The sequence below is a fragment of the Sciurus vulgaris genome, assembly GCF_902686455.1.
Source record: "Sciurus vulgaris genome assembly, chromosome: 1".
NCBI classification, from domain to species: Eukaryota; Metazoa; Chordata; class Mammalia; order Rodentia; family Sciuridae; genus Sciurus; species Sciurus vulgaris.
In genome coordinates this window covers 98,125,836-98,143,292 of record NC_136461.1, presented here as the reverse complement: position 1 = coordinate 98,143,292, position 17,457 = coordinate 98,125,836, and the positions used below count along the sequence as shown (strand labels likewise).

The 17,457-nt window shown below is 34.0% G+C and overlaps 1 protein-coding gene across 4 annotated transcripts in view; it reads left to right on the top strand.

Annotated features, from left to right (window-relative positions):
* Window positions 1–17,457, top strand: part of WDR47 (WD repeat domain 47) — a 54,230-nt gene that overhangs the window by 16,804 nt on the left and 19,969 nt on the right. The window contains exons 4-7 of one of the 4 annotated variants that reach the window (XM_079132736.1): window positions 784–889; window positions 3,044–3,846; window positions 8,223–8,349; window positions 14,623–14,801. In XM_079132736.1, the coding sequence (XP_078988862.1) occupies window positions 784–889; window positions 3,044–3,846; window positions 8,223–8,349; window positions 14,623–14,801 (1,215 nt within the window). The remainder of the gene's footprint in view (window positions 1–783; window positions 890–3,043; window positions 3,847–8,222; window positions 8,350–14,622; window positions 14,802–17,457) is intronic. The other 3 variants (XM_079132738.1, XM_079132737.1, XM_079132739.1) reach the window with 3 other exon arrangements.

Genomic DNA, 17,457 nt, shown 5'->3' with positions numbered 1-17,457 from the left:
CCATGTAAATATCTACAATTATTTACAAAAATTAAAGTTTAAAAAATTTTTACAATAGAAGGAAATATTTTAAGAAAACATTTTGAATATAATGGACTTTGATATTTATTTAGGTGACATTTGACATGTTCCATAAATCTGGATTTTTGTGTAGAATTAATATTTGATTTAAAAGTCCTTCCTCTCGTTGAATTATTGTTACTATGACTTCAAGAAGATAAGAAGCTTAGTAAAATATTTTAAGAATTTTCTGAAGTCAGAGTTACTTACAGTAGCCAGAAAGCACAATTGACTTAGCAGACATTAGTAAATTAATTTTTTAAAGAAGTCTCTTTTAAAGAAAAATTATGGTCTTGGGGATTGAATCCAGGTGTACATAACCACTAAGCTGTATTCCCAGCCCTTTTTTATTTTTTATTTTGAGACAGTGTCTTGCTGAGTTGCCCAGGCTGGCTTCAAACTTGTAATCCTCCTCCCTTAATCTTAGAAGTAACTGGGATTTTAGGAGTGTGCCACTGCACCCAATTAAAGGAGTCTGCTTTTTAAAAAATTAGTCCTTTAAATCAGTAGCCCAGTGGTAGAGTGCTTGCTTAGCATGCTGGAGGTCCTAGATTTGATCTCCAGCACTGTATGCCTGCATGCATGCAAAAATAGATCAATCAATCAGTCAATCAAACTTGGCCTGTTTTTCTTCAGAAACTGGAGTGTTTTTTTCCTGAGTCTTTGACATTCCTTCATTCAGTATTTTAATCATTTTAATGTTTCATTTTTTATTTTTCACAGGTTTCGTTATATTATCCTGAAACAGAAGTTTTTAGAAGCTTTATGTGTTAATAATGCAATGTCAGCAGAAGATGAACCCCAGCATGTAAGATTTTTATTCCTGAAGGTTTGCGCCATAGTCTTGTTTTCAGTCATAAGTATTTTATTCACTAAAACAAAAGATTACTATCACGGGTTTTCAAAGTTTTTATGAGTTGGGATGGGGCAAGATTTGCTGTTTAGCAGTTGTTATACTTTACATCTGTAGTCCTTCTAAATGTGTTCCATGATTTAAGACAAGATAATATATGAATAACTGACTAGGTGAAGAGTGTGTGTTCCTCTTGTTTAAGGTAAGTTAGATAGCAGTAGATGTTTGACTTGATGACTTGTCATCACTTCTTTTTCTAGGAGTGGGTTTGTTATGTTTACTTCCTTTTTCTGTCTTTTTAGTATTTTCTTTGATCCAGAAGTAGATTTTTTCAAAATGGTGTGTGTGTGTGTGTGTGTGTGTGTGTGTGTGTGTGTGTGTGTTTAAATTCAAAGATATTAAATTCATTTTGATTAAAAAAAAAATTTGAAGTTTCAATATTAGTATTGTCACATATAAGCCAGTAAACTTTTATCAAGTTCCAGTAAGTGTTCATTGAATTAAACTGTCTTAGTCCATTTGGGCTGTTAAACAAAATACAGTCAACTGAGTGACTAATATACAACAGAAATTTATTTCTCACAGTTCTAGAAGCTGGGTATTCCAAATCAAGGTGCTGGCAGATTCAACATCTATTGAGGTCTTGCTGTCTGATTTATAGATAGCACCTTCTAACTGTTTTCCACATGGTTGAAGAAGCTAACTTGCTCTTCCTGGGGTTTCTCCAGCTCTTCTTAAAAATTTATTGCAGTGCTGGGGATTGGATCCAGGACCTCTATCATGGAGTTATACTCCCAGCCTTGGGGTCTTTTTTTTTTTTTTTTTTTTTTTTTTTTGCAGTGCTGGGGATTGAACCCAGGGCCTTGTGCATGCAAGGCAAGCACTCTACCAACTGAGCTATATCTCCACCCCCTTGGGGTCTTTTTTAATAAGGATGCTAATCCCATCAGTGAAGGCTGAGCCTTCATGGCCTAATCACTTCTCAAAGACTCCACACTCGTAATACCATCACCTTGGGGTTTAGGATTTCAAGAAATGAATTTGGTGGGACCCAACATTCAGACCATAGCAAAAATTAAACAATATAAAATGGGAGTTTCGTGTATAACAGAAAAATGTTTGCCAGATAATGATATTTAAAAGTGGAAAAAAACACTGAGACTTAGGCCAGGAGACCTACCTTTTTTTTTTTTAAACATTATTAATTATACATTATAGTACATTATAGTAGAATAATTATAATTATAATTATACATTACAGTAGAATTTTAATTGGTAAGTTATAATTATATATTGTGGTATATTCATACATGGACATAGCATAAAAGAGACCTAACTTTTTTATTCTGTCTTTATCATTAACCAACTGAATTACTTTGATTAAATCTGCATCTTAATTTTTCCCATATGTAAAATAGGGGACTAGACTAGGTAAGCTCTAAGATATCTGTCATAATTCATCTGTCAGCTAAGCTTCCCTTCGTTTGGTCTTCACTATTTTTTCTTTTTGTAATAAATCAGCTGTGTAAATGTTCCCATTTCCTTGTTTGATTTCTCTCTCCTTGTGAATTTGTTCTAAGGCAAGTTGGAACTAAGAAAATGGTTCTTTTACCTTTTGGATAACCCAAATAACAGACTTTTTAAACAAGCAAATATTAGCATGCTTTAGTTTTTACTTCTAAAAAACTCGTTTTTCTTACTCTGAAAAAGTTACACATCTGAAAATGATTATTTTATTTTATTTTATGTTATTTTATGCTATGCTGTGTTATGTTATGTTATGTTACGTTATTTTTGGTGCTGGGGATTGAACCCAGGGCCTTGTGCTTGTGAGGCGAGCACTGTATGAAAATGATAATTTTAAACCTGATTTAGAACACTATTTTTTGGCTAAAAGTTTGATGTGCTAATTAACCAAATTATTCTTTTTATTTTAGTTGTGAACACATTTTGGTTTCCTAGCTGAAATGGTTACACATCTACAAATTATATGTGTATTCTGTGGCATCAGACTCTATCTTTTATACTTTTTCAGATTTAATATTTTACTTTTTATAGTGATTTTATATATGTATTTGTATATATATTTCCTTTTTTATGGTGATTTTGTATGTATATATATTTTTACAGCTGGAATTTACCATGCAAGAAGCTGTGCAGTGTTTACATGCTCTAGAAGAGTACTGTCCCTCTAAAGATGACTATAGCAAGCTTTGTTTGCTTTTGACTTTGCCTCGTCTGACAAATCATGCTGAGTTTAAGGATTGGAATCCTAGCACTGCACGAGTTCACTGTTTTGAAGAGGCTTGTGTCATGGTTGCAGAATTCATCCCTGCTGACAGGAAGTTAAGTGAGGCTGGTTTTAAAGCAAGTAACAATCGTTTATTTCAACTTGTAATGAAGGGCCTACTTTATGAATGCTGTGTAGAATTTTGTCAGAGTAAAGCAACTGGAGAAGAAATTACAGAAAGTGAAGTACTTCTTGGCATCGACCTCTTATGTGGTAATGGTTGTGATGATTTGGATCTGAGTTTATTGTCATGGCTTCAGAATCTCCCTTCTTCTGTCTTCTCTTGTGCTTTTGAACAGAAAATGCTTAATATTCATGTTGACAAACTTCTGAAACCTACAAAAGCTGCATATGCTGATCTTTTGACTCCTCTCATCAGCAAACTTTCTCCATATCCATCATCTCCAATGAGAAGACCTCAATCAGCTGATGCCTATATGACCCGCTCTCTGAATCCTGCTTTAGATGGCCTCACTTGTGGACTAACTAGTCATGATAAGAGAATTTCAGACCTTGGGAACAAAACTTCTCCAATGTCACACTCCTTTGCTAACTTCCATTATCCAGGGGTACAAAACCTCAGTAGAAGTCTCATGCTTGAAAATACAGAATGTCACAGTATTTATGAAGAATCCCCTGAGCGGTAAGCAATTACTCATAAAAATTAGGAAATCTCCATAAGTGTAATTGTTTTTGTTTGTATTTCTTAATGTGAGTCCCTTTGAAGTTAGTCCTTAAAACTTTAGAAATGGTTTTAAAATTCAGATAATGAAAATTAGAGAAAATTTTTTTTATTTTTAACCAGTTATTCTTTTATTGGCTATGAAGGCAATATGTGTTATGAAGAAAATTTGGAAACTACAGTAGAATAATAGAATGAGAATTAAAATTCCAGTCTCACACTTAGATGACCAGTCCTTTTTTTTGGGGGGGGGAGGGGATGCTGGGGATTGAACCCAGGGCCTTGTGCTTACAAGGCAAGCACTCTACTGACTGAGCTATCTCCCCAGCCCTGACCAGTCCTTTTTTAAATTTTTCTATAAATACTTTTTTTTAGATTGGGAATATATGTTTTCATTTAATTTCCTTTTTTCATTTGGAAGATGATGAATTTTTAAAATATTATTAAACATTCTTGAGCTCAGTGATTAATGATGTGTGCAATATTCTGTTCTATAACTACATCATAACAATTCCTTATTAGTTTATTTTCCTTTTTTTTTTTTTTTTTTTACTGTGGTGCTAGGGATGGAACCCAGGGCCTCACATGCTTAGCATGCTCTACTACTGATCTATACCCCCAAACCCTAATTCTTTATTGTAGAACATCAGGTTGTTTCCTGTAAATATTACTGTAGTGAACAACTGTGTACATAGAACTCTGATTATTTCCACTTACCTTTCCATTAGTGATTCTTTATATATATGAAAGAAATATTAAAGGTACCTACACTCAGTGTTTTTGTAAAACCTGGCATGAAATAACAATCTCCCGATTAGCAGTTATTTAGTTCATGGTTTAGGAAGCTTTCTCTCTTACTTTTCCTGGAAATCTATTGGGACATGTGGTTGGTTTCCTATACTCCAGAGTTAGTACTATGGAAGTACTAGTATTGACTGCAATAAATTTACTTCGCAAAAGAGCATAAAAATTAAACCTTTTTTATATTAAATAAAATAGTTGCAGCGTTCTTTGTGGAGCAGTGAGTACTGGACTCAGAATTTGTTTAACCCAGTAAGACCCAAGTTTTCAGTTCTGGCAAAGATAATAAATATATTATAAATGGTATATTTGTTGTTCAATTTAAGTTTTTGTAGGTGTTCCACATCTGGGACAATAGAACAAAAGAATTTTATTAGAGTAAGTGGAGATCTTTAGTTAAGGCATTAGAAATATACGGTAAATATATAGGGATGCATCTTCTGTTAAGTACCTGGGAGATTGTAGAGAAAGGAGTGGCAATACTTGCTCTAATGTTCTTTAAAGAAGGGAGGGGGTGATCCACCTAGGATCAATTAAGTGAGGAATTTCCTGAAGGCCAGGGTGATTTCTCAAGGTAACTTACTGTTCTGTATTTCATACTTGAAATATAAAGGTGATATCTAGTGGTGACAATGAATGAAAATAATTTCATATTTGAACATTCTGTTTAAATCCTAGAGGAATATGGGGCTTGAGTATTGGTAGAGATTATTTTAAACTTTTCTTGACTTTTTCTTCCCCTTTAGAGAAAACTTGCATCATCTGGAATGCTGGGCTTCAATTCTGAGGGAATTGCTGATATTCTGTGTACACAAAGTAACAGAAGCTTCTTGGTCAGAAAAGCAGTGACATGTTTGGATTTTTGCATCAGTAGGATTATCTTTATAGAGAGAAAGCATGCACAAAAATCTAGCTAACTATGACTATATGTGTGCTGTTTCCTACATCAAGTAGTAGAAATGGAGGAATGTCTGAATAAAGATAAAAAATGGTGTATAAGTTACCAGACTATTATAGAAAAAGAAGAGAGAAAATGTGTCATGTCAAAAAGTTATACACGTTATCAGCTGAATAGTAGAAGTAATTCAGAGAATATCTGTTATGCCTCTGAAACTGGAAAATTTGTGAGGAAAAATGGTATGATATAATGAATAGAACATGGCCTTTGAAGTTACACTTGGGTTTGAGTTTTGCCATTTAGCTGTGTGACCTTGGGGAAGATACTTAGTCTCTCCAAGTTTCCAAATAATTCCTCTATATAATAGGATGTTGACTTGCAATGAGAAAAATCCCCCTACTAGAGTAACAGGCATGATTGGTGCTCTATAAATATTGATGTTTTCCTTTCAGAACTAATAGTCTTGTAATGGCATTGTGTAAGACATACTACTAATGAAATGCTGTGGGAGAGCTATTGCACTGTGGATAAAGTATAAAATTTTACTTTGGAGGACTGAGGTTGTGACTCATTGGTAGAGTGCTTGCCTGGTATGTGTGAAGCACTGGGTTTGATTCTCAGCACCACATGTAAATAAATAAATAAAATAAAGGTCCATTGACAACTAAAAGTAAAAATTAAAAAAATTTGCTTTGGAACAAGTTAACCTTTAAAAATAGGTATAATTTTTAAAGTATTGGGAAGCTCAATTAGGTTACTTATGTTAAAGATGACACATGAAGAGACTCCTACTTGTGTTACTTTTGTTAATACTTGTTTGAAGCCAGTATTCATTTAAAAAATTATTTTGAGGATTTATTATGTGCTGACACCAGACTATGTACCTGGGACACAATGATTAAACCACCATGGTGAACAAGAAAATAAAACAGAAAAGAAAGATTTTAAGGATATCTTTTCACTTGAACAAAAATGAACTCAAAACAGAGAAGAAAATCAGTTGAAATATGTAAGCTTTGGCTATTCAATGTAATGGTCTCAAAATTGAAGTGTTTTCCAGCTTGGGCTAGCATTGGATTTGGAGTCTGAAGACCTAAGTTCAAGTTCTAGCCCTATTTACTAGCTCTGCAATTTTGGGGAAAACTACTTGTTTTTTAAGTTTGTTTCCTCCTTCTTGTGAGATGGAAGTCATAACCTATTCCAGAGGTTCTTATGCAAGTTAAGTAAAATAATGATATTATATATAAATTGGAAAATTAAATGGTGTTACTTCATGAAGATTCATTTATTATGCCTCTTTATGAATAATAACTTATAAATGTATTATGTACATAAAATATGGCTTAGATCATAAATAATTTATAGCACAGTCTGGTAATGAAAATTCTTACCAAGTCTTTCTGGAGGTGTGTATCTGTATGTATGTTTAGGTACTCAGGCTCCTGTCTAAAGGGTGCCTTTTTGATGTTTACTTATCTGCTTTCCTAACCTCACTCTGTATTTTGATTTTTTTGCAGGAGGGGGATGCCGGGGATTGAAACCAGGGGCACTTAACCTCTGAGACAGATCTCCAGTCATTTTTTATATCTTAGAGACAGGGTATCACTGAGTTTCTTAGCACCTCGCCAAGTCGCTGAGGCTGACTGAATTCGCAATTCTCCTGACTCAGTCTCCCAAGCCTCTGGGATTAAAGGTGTGCTCCACTGCACCTGGCTCCCACTCTGTATTTCAAATTTCTATTGTTTTACATATTTCCATCTGGAGACGCCAATACAAAGCTATTTCAAAATCAGATTCCTTGAAGGCAGAGGTCACAACTACTTTTGTAGTTCCTTTGGTGCTTTGTAGTAATAGATAATCTGTAAATATCTGGTATTCATCATAAGATGAAGTTAGTTATTAAAACTTTTGGACAGGTAGCTGTGGAAATTCAAAATTGTTAATTGTTTTAGAAGATATTAGAGGCAACCTAAGATCTCAAGTTTATGATTAGTATATATTAAAAATATTAAAGATGTGTGTTTTGCTATTATGTTAAGCTCAAATAGACCAAAGAAAACCTTTTAATAAATTCTTAAAACTTTGTAGAAACAGGGAAAAAAATAGGTGCTTATAATAAAAATCATAGATTTATATTTCATAGAGAATATAGGCATTAGGTCATCTATCTTATTCAGTTTGTAGGTGAAGTTCAGCTACAGAGAATCTAACTTTCCCAAGACCACACAACTAACTTTTCCCAAGACTAAAGATACTACTCTTCTCCTTGCATAATGAACTGAAGAGCCTCCATTAATCGCATGTTCTAACCAGAGCAAGTGGTGTGCACCTGTAATTCTAGTTACTCAGGAAGCCAAGACAAGAAGATCACTTGAGCTTAGGCATTTGAGACCAGCCTGGGCAACACAGTGATATCTTATCCAAAAAAAAAAAAAGAAAGAAAGAAAAGAAAAATACTCCTCACTAAAAGCACATTTTTTTTTTCGTAGTTAAGGGAAGAAAGGAAAATAAAAACCTCTTTTGTACAGTTGATAAGCATTTGCGTTAAATATTCATTTTTCTTAGAATTAAAATTTCTCTAACTAAAATTTATGTTCTTTCACTTCCATCTCTGCTTTTTTTGCACCTTTCTGGAAAGAAGTGATACACCCGTAGAGGCACAGCAACCTATCAGCAGTGAAATCTTGGGCCAGAGTTCAGTGTCAGAAAAAGAGCCTGCAAATGGAGCTCAGAATCCAGGACCAGCTAAGCAAGAAAAAAATGAGGTAATGTTTACTACTCCTAATAACTATCATTTCTGAGGTAATATTATTTACTACACCAAATAACTGTCATTTCTTAAAAAGAGTTATTCTTTTTGTTTAGGTTTTAAAAGAATTTTCTGCTGTTTGGGAAAAGGAGGGAGATTATCTAGACATATTATTGGCTCATTTATTTCCTCTCCCTAAAGAATGTGTGGTATATTTAGTTTTTTTTGTGTATTTTATAATATTTTTAACAGGTGAATTTATTAAAAATATGAAATACTGTGGTCAACATTAGGCTTCAGTATTTTAGGATTCAAATAATTGAATTTACCTTAAATGTCACTAGTTTGCATTTTAAAATACTCTACATTTTACTTATTCAGTTTTCTTTCCCTGAGAATTGAACCCAGGGGCATCATCCCAGCTCTTTTCTTATTTTTTATTTTGTTTATTTATTAATTTATTTGGTACCAGAGATTGAACCCAGGGGCCCTTCACCACTGAGCCACATTCCCAACCCTGTTTTGTGTTTGGAGACAGGGTCTCGCTGAGCTACTTAGGGCCTCATAAGTTGTTAAGGCTGGCCTTGAACTTGCCATCCTCCCGCTTAGCCTCCCAAGATGCAGGGATTTTACACTATGGGCTGCCATGCCTGGCAATACTTATTAGATCTAATGAACAAAAAATTAAATATTTTTAGTACAGAATAATTCTTTTATCTATCTAAGTCTAAGATTCTAGTTTTTGTTTTGTTTTGTTTTGTTTTGTTTTGTTTGTGCCAGGGATTGAACTTAAGGGCCATATCCCCAGTCCTGTTTTGTATTTTATTTAGAGACAGGGTCTCACTGAGTTTCTTAGTGCCTTGTTTTTGCTGAGCCTGGCTTTGAACTCATGATCCTTCTGCCTCAGCCTCCCAAGCTTCAGAGATTACAGGTGTGCACCCCCCCCCCCACTACTGGTTATTTTTCTTTGGTGTTTTTTATATTGTGAAGTGAATTTTACTTCTATTTTTGTCTTTTTGTGGTATTGGGGATTGAACCCAGGGACACTTTACCATTTAGCTACATTCCCAGCCCTTTTTATTTTTTATTTGAGACAGGATCTCCCTGAATAGCTGAGGCTGGCTTCGAACTTTTGATCCTCCTGTCAGCCTCCCAAGTCACTGAAGTTACAGACATGCACCACCACACCCAGTTTGAGAAGAGAATTTATATAGTATGCCACTGAGAAGCATTTGTTAAATTATTTTAATGAGTTGAATAATTTTTTTAAATGAAATATTCAGAATGAAGTTAGAAAATATTTTTAAAAAAGTATGAAGTTAGAGGACTGGGAATGTGACTCAGTGGTAGTGTTTACCTAGCATGCATGAGGCCTTGAGTTTAATCCCCAGCAACACACACACACACACAAGGATAGAAAACCAGTAGATAGAATCAATAAAACCAAAACGTAGTTCTTTGAAAATTATCAATTAAACTGACATCTTTAGCTAGAGTGACTAAAGAAAAAAGAGAAGACAACTACAATTAGAAGTGAAACTATGTAGGGGTGGGAAGGGGGAGGGAGGGAAAAAATAACAGAATGAATCAAACAACATTACCCTATGTTAATTTATGATTACACAAATGGTATGCCTTTATGCCATGTACAGAGAAACAACATGTTTCCCATTTGTTTACAATAAAAAAAAAAGAAGTGAAACTACGAACATTACAACTCACCTTATAATAATAAAAGGGATAATAATAATAAATTATTGTGACCAATAAAAGACAATCAGATACCTATTAGAAATGGTTAAGTTACCTAAACTGACTCAAGAAAAAACAGAAAATTTCAGCAGACCTATAACAAGTAATGAGATGGATCAGTAATTAAAAGTCTCACAACAGAGAAAAGTATAATTTCAGATGGGCTTCACTGGTGAGTTCTACTAGATATTTAAGGAAGAGATGGACATTTTTTTGTGTGTATCTGTGTATCACCAATCTTTCTCAAATTCTCAAATTCTTCCAAAACATTAGGAAAGAAGGAAATATTTCTAATTCATTCCATGAAGCCTGTAGTATCTTCATAATAAAGCTAGATAAAGACATCACAAGAAAGCTACATATTAATAATCTATCTTCATTGAAGAAAATCAGTGTAATATATCATACTAATAGATGTAAGGAAAAAGCCACATGATTATCTCAGTTGATGTATTTGGCAAAATCCACCACTTTCTCATGATGAAAACTTTTAGGAACTGGGGCTATATCTCAGTTGGTAGAGTGCTTACCTCGCATGCACAAGGTCCTGGGTTCAATCCTCAGCACCACAAAAAACAAATAAACTTTTAGCAAACTAGGAATAGGAGGGGATTTCCTCAGCATGGTAAAGGGCTAATATCATGCTTAGTGAAAGACTGAGGGCTTTCCCACTAGGATCAGGAACAAAGACAGCAATGCCTACTTTCATCACTGCTATTGGAAATATTATTATTGGAAGTTCTAGCCAGAGCAATTAGATAAGGAAAAGAAACAAAAGACATCCAAACTAGAAAAGGAGAGGTAAAACTATCTCTATTCATTGATGACATGATCTTATACATAGAAAAATTGTAAAGAATTTGCAAGGAAGATAATAAATTCAACAAAGTTACATAGTAGAAGGTCAACTGGCAGAAATCATTTATATTTCTTCATACAAGTTATGAAGCATTTGAAAACAAAGTAATTTATTTATAAAAGCATTTAAAAAGATAAAATACTTGGAAATAAATTAAACCAAAGAAGATTAAAGACATGCTGAGAACTATAAAACTTCTGAGCCATGGGTGCTACCCACCTGTAATCCCGGTGACTTAGGAGGCTAAGATAGAAGGATTGCAAGTTCAAGGCCAGCCTTGGCAATTTAGCAAGACCCTGTATCAAAAATTTTAAAAATTAAAATAAAAAAGGTCTCGGGTTGTAGCTCAGTGGTAAAGCACCCCTGGGTTAAATTCCCTGTACCACAAAAACAAACAAACATTACTGAAAGCAATTTAAGAAGTTTAAGATATCCTGTATTCCTGGATAGGAAGATTTAATGTTGTTAAGATGTCAAAACCCACTGAACACAGTGGTGCATGCCTGTAATCCCTGTAACCCCAGCAATTTGAGAGGCTGAGACAGGAAGATCTTAATTTCAAGGCCAGCCTCAGCAATGTAGACCCTGTCCCAAAAAAAAAAAAAAAAAAAAGAAAGAAAGAAAAGAAAATAAATAAATATGCTGGGATGTAGCCCATTAGAAAGATGCCCCTGGGTTCAATTCCTAGTACCCCAAAACAAAGATGTCAGTACCCAATGAAATCTGAAGGTACAATATATTCCCTGTAAAAATTCTATAGTTTTCTTTTCAATAATGGACAAACTTGATTCTCAAATTCATGTTGAATTAAAAGGGGTTCAAACAGCCAAAACAATCCCCTAACCTCTTGGGGATTAAACCCAAGGATTGCACATGTTAAGCAAGTGCTCTGCCACTGAAGTACATGCCCAGCCCTTTTTAATTTTATTTTGAGACAGGTCTTAGGCTGTGCAGGCTGGCCACAAATTTATTATCCTCCTGCCTTAGCCTGGTAAATAGATGGGGGAACAGATATGCACCTCTGCACCTAGCCAAAATAGTCTTGGAAAGGGTAGGACTTACCCTTCATGATTTCAAAGTTTGATACAAAGCTACAGTCTTATGGTACATACATAAGAGTAGACATATTGATCAGTAGAATAAAATTGAGAGTCCCAAAGTAATCACATACATCTATGGCCAACTGTTTTTGTTTTTTAGTTGTAGATGGACACAATAGCTTTACTTATTTATTTTTATGTGGTGCTCAGGATTGAACCCAGTGCCTAATATGTGCTAGGCAAGTGCTCTACCACTGAGCTACAAACCCAGCACTGGTCAACTGATTTTTTAGCAAGGATTCCAAGTCTATATAATGGGGAAACAATAGTCTTTTTAACAGATAGCATTGAAGTAACTGGAATTCCATATGTAAAAAATGAAGTTAGATCTCTACCTCACACCATGTACAAAAATTAACTCAAAATGGTAGGAACTAGAAGCATAAAATTCTTAGAAGAGAAACTAGGTGTAAATTTTCATGACATTGAACTTTGTAGTGCATTCTTAAAAATGACACCGAAAGTGTGAGCAACAAAAGTAAAAATAAAGCTGGGCAGCAGTGACACATGCCTGTAATCCGAGTGACTCAGGGGCTGAGGCAGGAGGATTGCAAGTTAAAGCCATCCTCAGCAACTTAGCAAGGCCCTAAACAACTTAGTGCAACCCTGTCTCAAAATAAAAAATAAAAAGGCCTAGGGATGTGGCTCAGTGGTTGAGGGACCCTGGGTTCAATCTCTAGTACCCACCCCACAAAAAAAGCAAAAGTAAATTTGGCTTCATCAAAATTAAAAACTTGCGTGCATCAAAGGATGTTGTTAAGGAAGTGAAAATATAATTTACAGAATGACAAAAATATTAGCAAATCATATCTGATAAGCATTGATATCCAGAATATATAAAGAGCTCCTACAACTTAGCAACAAAAAGACAAACCAATTAAAAAATGTGCAAAGGCCCTGAATAGACATTTCTTCAAAGAATATATACAAATAACCAAAAAGCACATGAAAAAGATACCTAATAATATTAATCATTAGGGAAATGTAAATTGGAATAAAACTATGGAAAATAAATGTTGGTGAGGATGTGGAGAAATTTGAATCCTTTTACATTGTTGGTTGTAATGTAAAATGGTGTAGCCACTGTGGAAAACAGTTTGTTGAATTGGATGGGGGAAGTAGCCCAGTGGTAGAGTGCTTGCCCAACAAGCACAAGGCCCTGGGTTTGGTCCTCAGTAAATCATAAATAAGTAAGTAAATAAATAGATATGTAGATACATACATACAAACAGATTCCACTCCTAGGTATATACCCTAAGATATTGAAGGCAGAGACTGGAACAGGTGTTTTTATGCCCATGCTCATTACATTATTATTCACAGTAACTGAAGATGAAAATAATTCTTTTGTCCATCCACAGAGAAACAGATAAAATACGGTATATATGTACAGTGAAATGTCATTTATCCATAAAAAGGAATGAAGTTCTGATATACGCTATAATGTGGCTGAATCTTGAAAACCTCATGCTATGTGAAATGAACAGATACAAAGGGAAAAATATTATATATGCATATGTTAAATTGTATATGAATATTATATATGAATATGAAATATGTTAAACAGAATAGAGGTTACCAGGGCCTGAGGGGAGGGGAGATTGGGGAGCTATTGCTTAATAGTTAGTTTGTTGTGATAAAAAAATACTGGACATAGTGGTAATGGTTGCATAACATTGTGAGTATAATTAATGCCACTGAATTGTACACTTAAAATAAGAAGACACATTTGTTACATTTTACCATAATAAGAATTTAAGAACATATGAATAATTTTATCTAAGAACTATTGCTATAGGTTATTAAATAGAGGAGGATTGTTTCTGTTTCTCCCTAAAGGGAAACAATTTTAGCTTTAGATAACTCTTGGTTAAGATTATTGTCAGTGTAGGTCAATTTTAAAAAGGATCAATTTGTTCTAGGATAACCCCAGTGCACATGATCTATGCAGTATTACAGAGTTCAGCTTGGTGTCTTTCTTTGCCAATATTTGAATTCATTAAATATCTCAGTCATATAAGTTTGAGTACTATATAAGTTTTTTAGATGGATTAAATAGGAATGTTGAGACTGCTAAATTTAATGCCCATTTATTCCTCCTTATAGGAGAACATTTGAAACCTATTTTGAGGGAACTTTTGTTTCTCTCTGTAGAATCTGTTAGATCATCTACATGCTTAAATTAAATACTTACGATAAAGTTAATATTGTATTTATTAAATATTAATTCAGTCCTTCAATATGTACTTTATTTAACTAATGCAAAATTGTTTTATTCTCTACATATTCTTTTATAGTATCTCCCTTATAACCATTAATTTGCATTTTTATTTTGGGTTAGTCAAGAAAGGACAACCATTTTGATTGTTGCTGTGGAATAAAGCAAATTAACTGATCTCTGAGCATTAAGACATGAATATTATGTTATTTTTCAAAGAGCAATTATGTTAAGTGTTTTGTAATTGTTAAATATATCTAGTTGAATATTTTATTCAGCATTTGTAGAGGATACTGCTGAGGGAAGACACTTATTCAGTCATAGTATATTTAAATCACTGTTTTTTCTAATGTTTTTAAGCTTCGAGATTCCACTGAACAATTTCAAGAATATTACAGGCAAAGATTACGCTATCAACAGCATTTAGAACAGAAGGAGCAGCAACGACAGATATACCAACAAATGTTGCTTGAAGGAGGTGTGAATCAGGAGGATGGTCCTGATCAGCAGCAGAATCTAACTGAGCAATTCCTTAATAGGTTGGTCTTACTAGTTACTTTTTTTTTAAATACCTTTATTTTATGTATTATTTTTATATGGTTCTGAGGAATGAACCTAATGCTTCACATGTGCTAGGTAAGCATTCTATCACTGAGCTACAACTCCAGGCCTAGTTAATTTTTAAAATATAAGGAGTTACTTTAAAAAGTTATTCGAAGCATGCAATAACTGCTACTTTCCATGCACTTTGAGCATTTTAGGATTTTTAAATGTTTCTTTTTTTAAAAACATTTTTAAGATGTTGATAGACCTTTATTTTATTCATTTATTTATATGTGGTGCTGAGAATTGAACTCAGTGCCTCACACGCTATGCAAGTGCTCTACCACTGAGTCACAGCCCTAGCCCCTTAAGTGTTTCAAGTAATGTGGAGTTACATGATGTCTTCCAGTCACAGCATTCTGTGGGTTCATCTAGTCTTGTCCTTCATCCCTAAGTAACTAGAGTAGAAAAGCTTGGTGGTTCAGCCCTCATATTGGAAACAGATTGCCAAGTGGATTCAGCTCTGACTTAGGGTAGCTGAGGACTAGGAAAAAAATTTTATTAATTTTTGACTATTCCCTCATCTACTTCTCAAGGTTACCATGAAGATTTAAAGAGTTAGTCTAATTAAAGTGATTAGAACAGTACCTAGCATACTGTAAGCACAATATTGGTAGCTATTATTTTTATATTTAAAATGAGTGCTTAAATCTACAGATTCACCTGGTCTTAGTAGTGAGCCAGCTACTTAAGAAACTGAGGCAAGAGGATGGCTTGAACCCTGGAGTTTGAGGTCTGCCTGGGCAATGGCCAGACCCAATCTCAAAGCAAAAAACGAAAACAAAAACCCTATAGATTGTTATGAATTCAGCATATTTAAATGATTTTTTCTTATAATTTTTGACTAAACAGTATAAAGTATATATATTATTTCTAAGGAATATATTTATATGCATATATATGTATATGTGTGTGTATGCGTGTGTCTAATAATCAGTAATGAATAGATGAATAGATGTATTTAAATGAACAAGAGTTGTTGGAGATTAAATGAATTATATACGTAAAAGTCTTAGAGCAGTGATACTTAAATTTTCACTTGGTTCCGTAGTAGTATCTTCTTGATACTGAGTGACTCACAACTCAGTTAACCTGAAATGGATCCTTCTCCAAACCTTCATGCAGGGAGTAATGATTTCAAGATTTTTTTTTTTTAATTTTTATTTTTTAGTGGTAGGTGGACACAGTCCCTTTATTTAATTTATTTTTATGTGGTGCTGAGGGGAGCACTCTACCAACTTCAAGATTCTTAAGTGGGCCTCTGAACATTCATTCTGGGGATCATTTTCTTAGCACCTATGATGAAGTCAGTAGCTTGTCAGAAATATTCTAATGTGGTGAATTGCCACTTCTGTTTTTTGGATGTTTCTTCATATCCATAAAAGTCAGGGTGTAGCTCAGTGGTAAAATACTTGCCTAGCATGCATGGGACCTGGGTTCCATTTCTAGCTCTGAAAAGAAAAGAGTCATGGTTGCAGTTTGATTTTCTAATTTATTTTTCTGTGAAGAAAGATATTTCGTTGGGAATTACAAGTGGCAAGGTTCTGTGACTCCAATAGTGGTAGAATTGTGCTTCCTCAGAAATAAGTTAATTTAAAAGATTTATCCTTTTTTAAGGACAAGCATAAATAGAATTCAAACAATTTAGGTTCAGTTTAGAGCATATTTATTGTTAATCAGTTGTTTTCAATTTTTTTAGTGATCAGTTTAAAATTATAATAAAAGGAAAGTAAGTCATAAAAATCCATAGGATAACCAGGTATATAATTTTAAATGGGTGTTTACCCGAAGTTTTTGCAAATTAGTTCTACATAAATTCCCTGTCATTCTCTTCACCTTTTCTTTTCTATTGTTTTTTAACCCTTGAGAGAGAGAGCTTGTGTGTGTGTGTGTGTGTGTGTGTGTGTGTGTGTGTGTGTTTTGCTGGTGCAGGGATTGGAACCCAGGGCACATGCTAGGCAGGCAGTCTCTCACTGAGCTACATCCCCAGCCCCTAAAACAATATTTTTGTGCAATTCTTTTTTTTTCTAGACTTTTAGTTTTATTTAGCTATCTGAACATTTACCAGGACTTTATAGTACCTGACTAATGTCAAGGACAAACAGAATTTGAGATAGAATCTATAAACTGAAATTGTGTTTCCCACTTATATTTTGCTTCTTTCTTCCAAGGCATAGAAAGAGGACAAGAATTGTTACATAATAGATCTTATTAAAAAAATTAATTATTGCATGACAAGATTAAAAAAATTTTTTTTTAGAAACAGTATCTTGCTATGTTGCTTTGGCTGACCTCAGACTCATGGGTCCAATGAATTCTTCTGCCTAGCCTCCCCACCCCCAGGCACGTGCCATTGCACCTGGTGCATGAAGGAATTTTTATTAATAAAGGAATTTTTGTTAATAATACTGTATTCTATAATTTTCTATCTTTTATTTTCATTAATACTATAAGTGGCACCACTACTTTGGCACTTATTATAGGCATATTCTGCCCTTTCCTCATCCTATCCCACTTGAAGAGAATCAAAATGATATATGAGCATTTTAAAAGCGTTTTATACTTAACTTAGCATTTCCCAAAAGTTTTTTT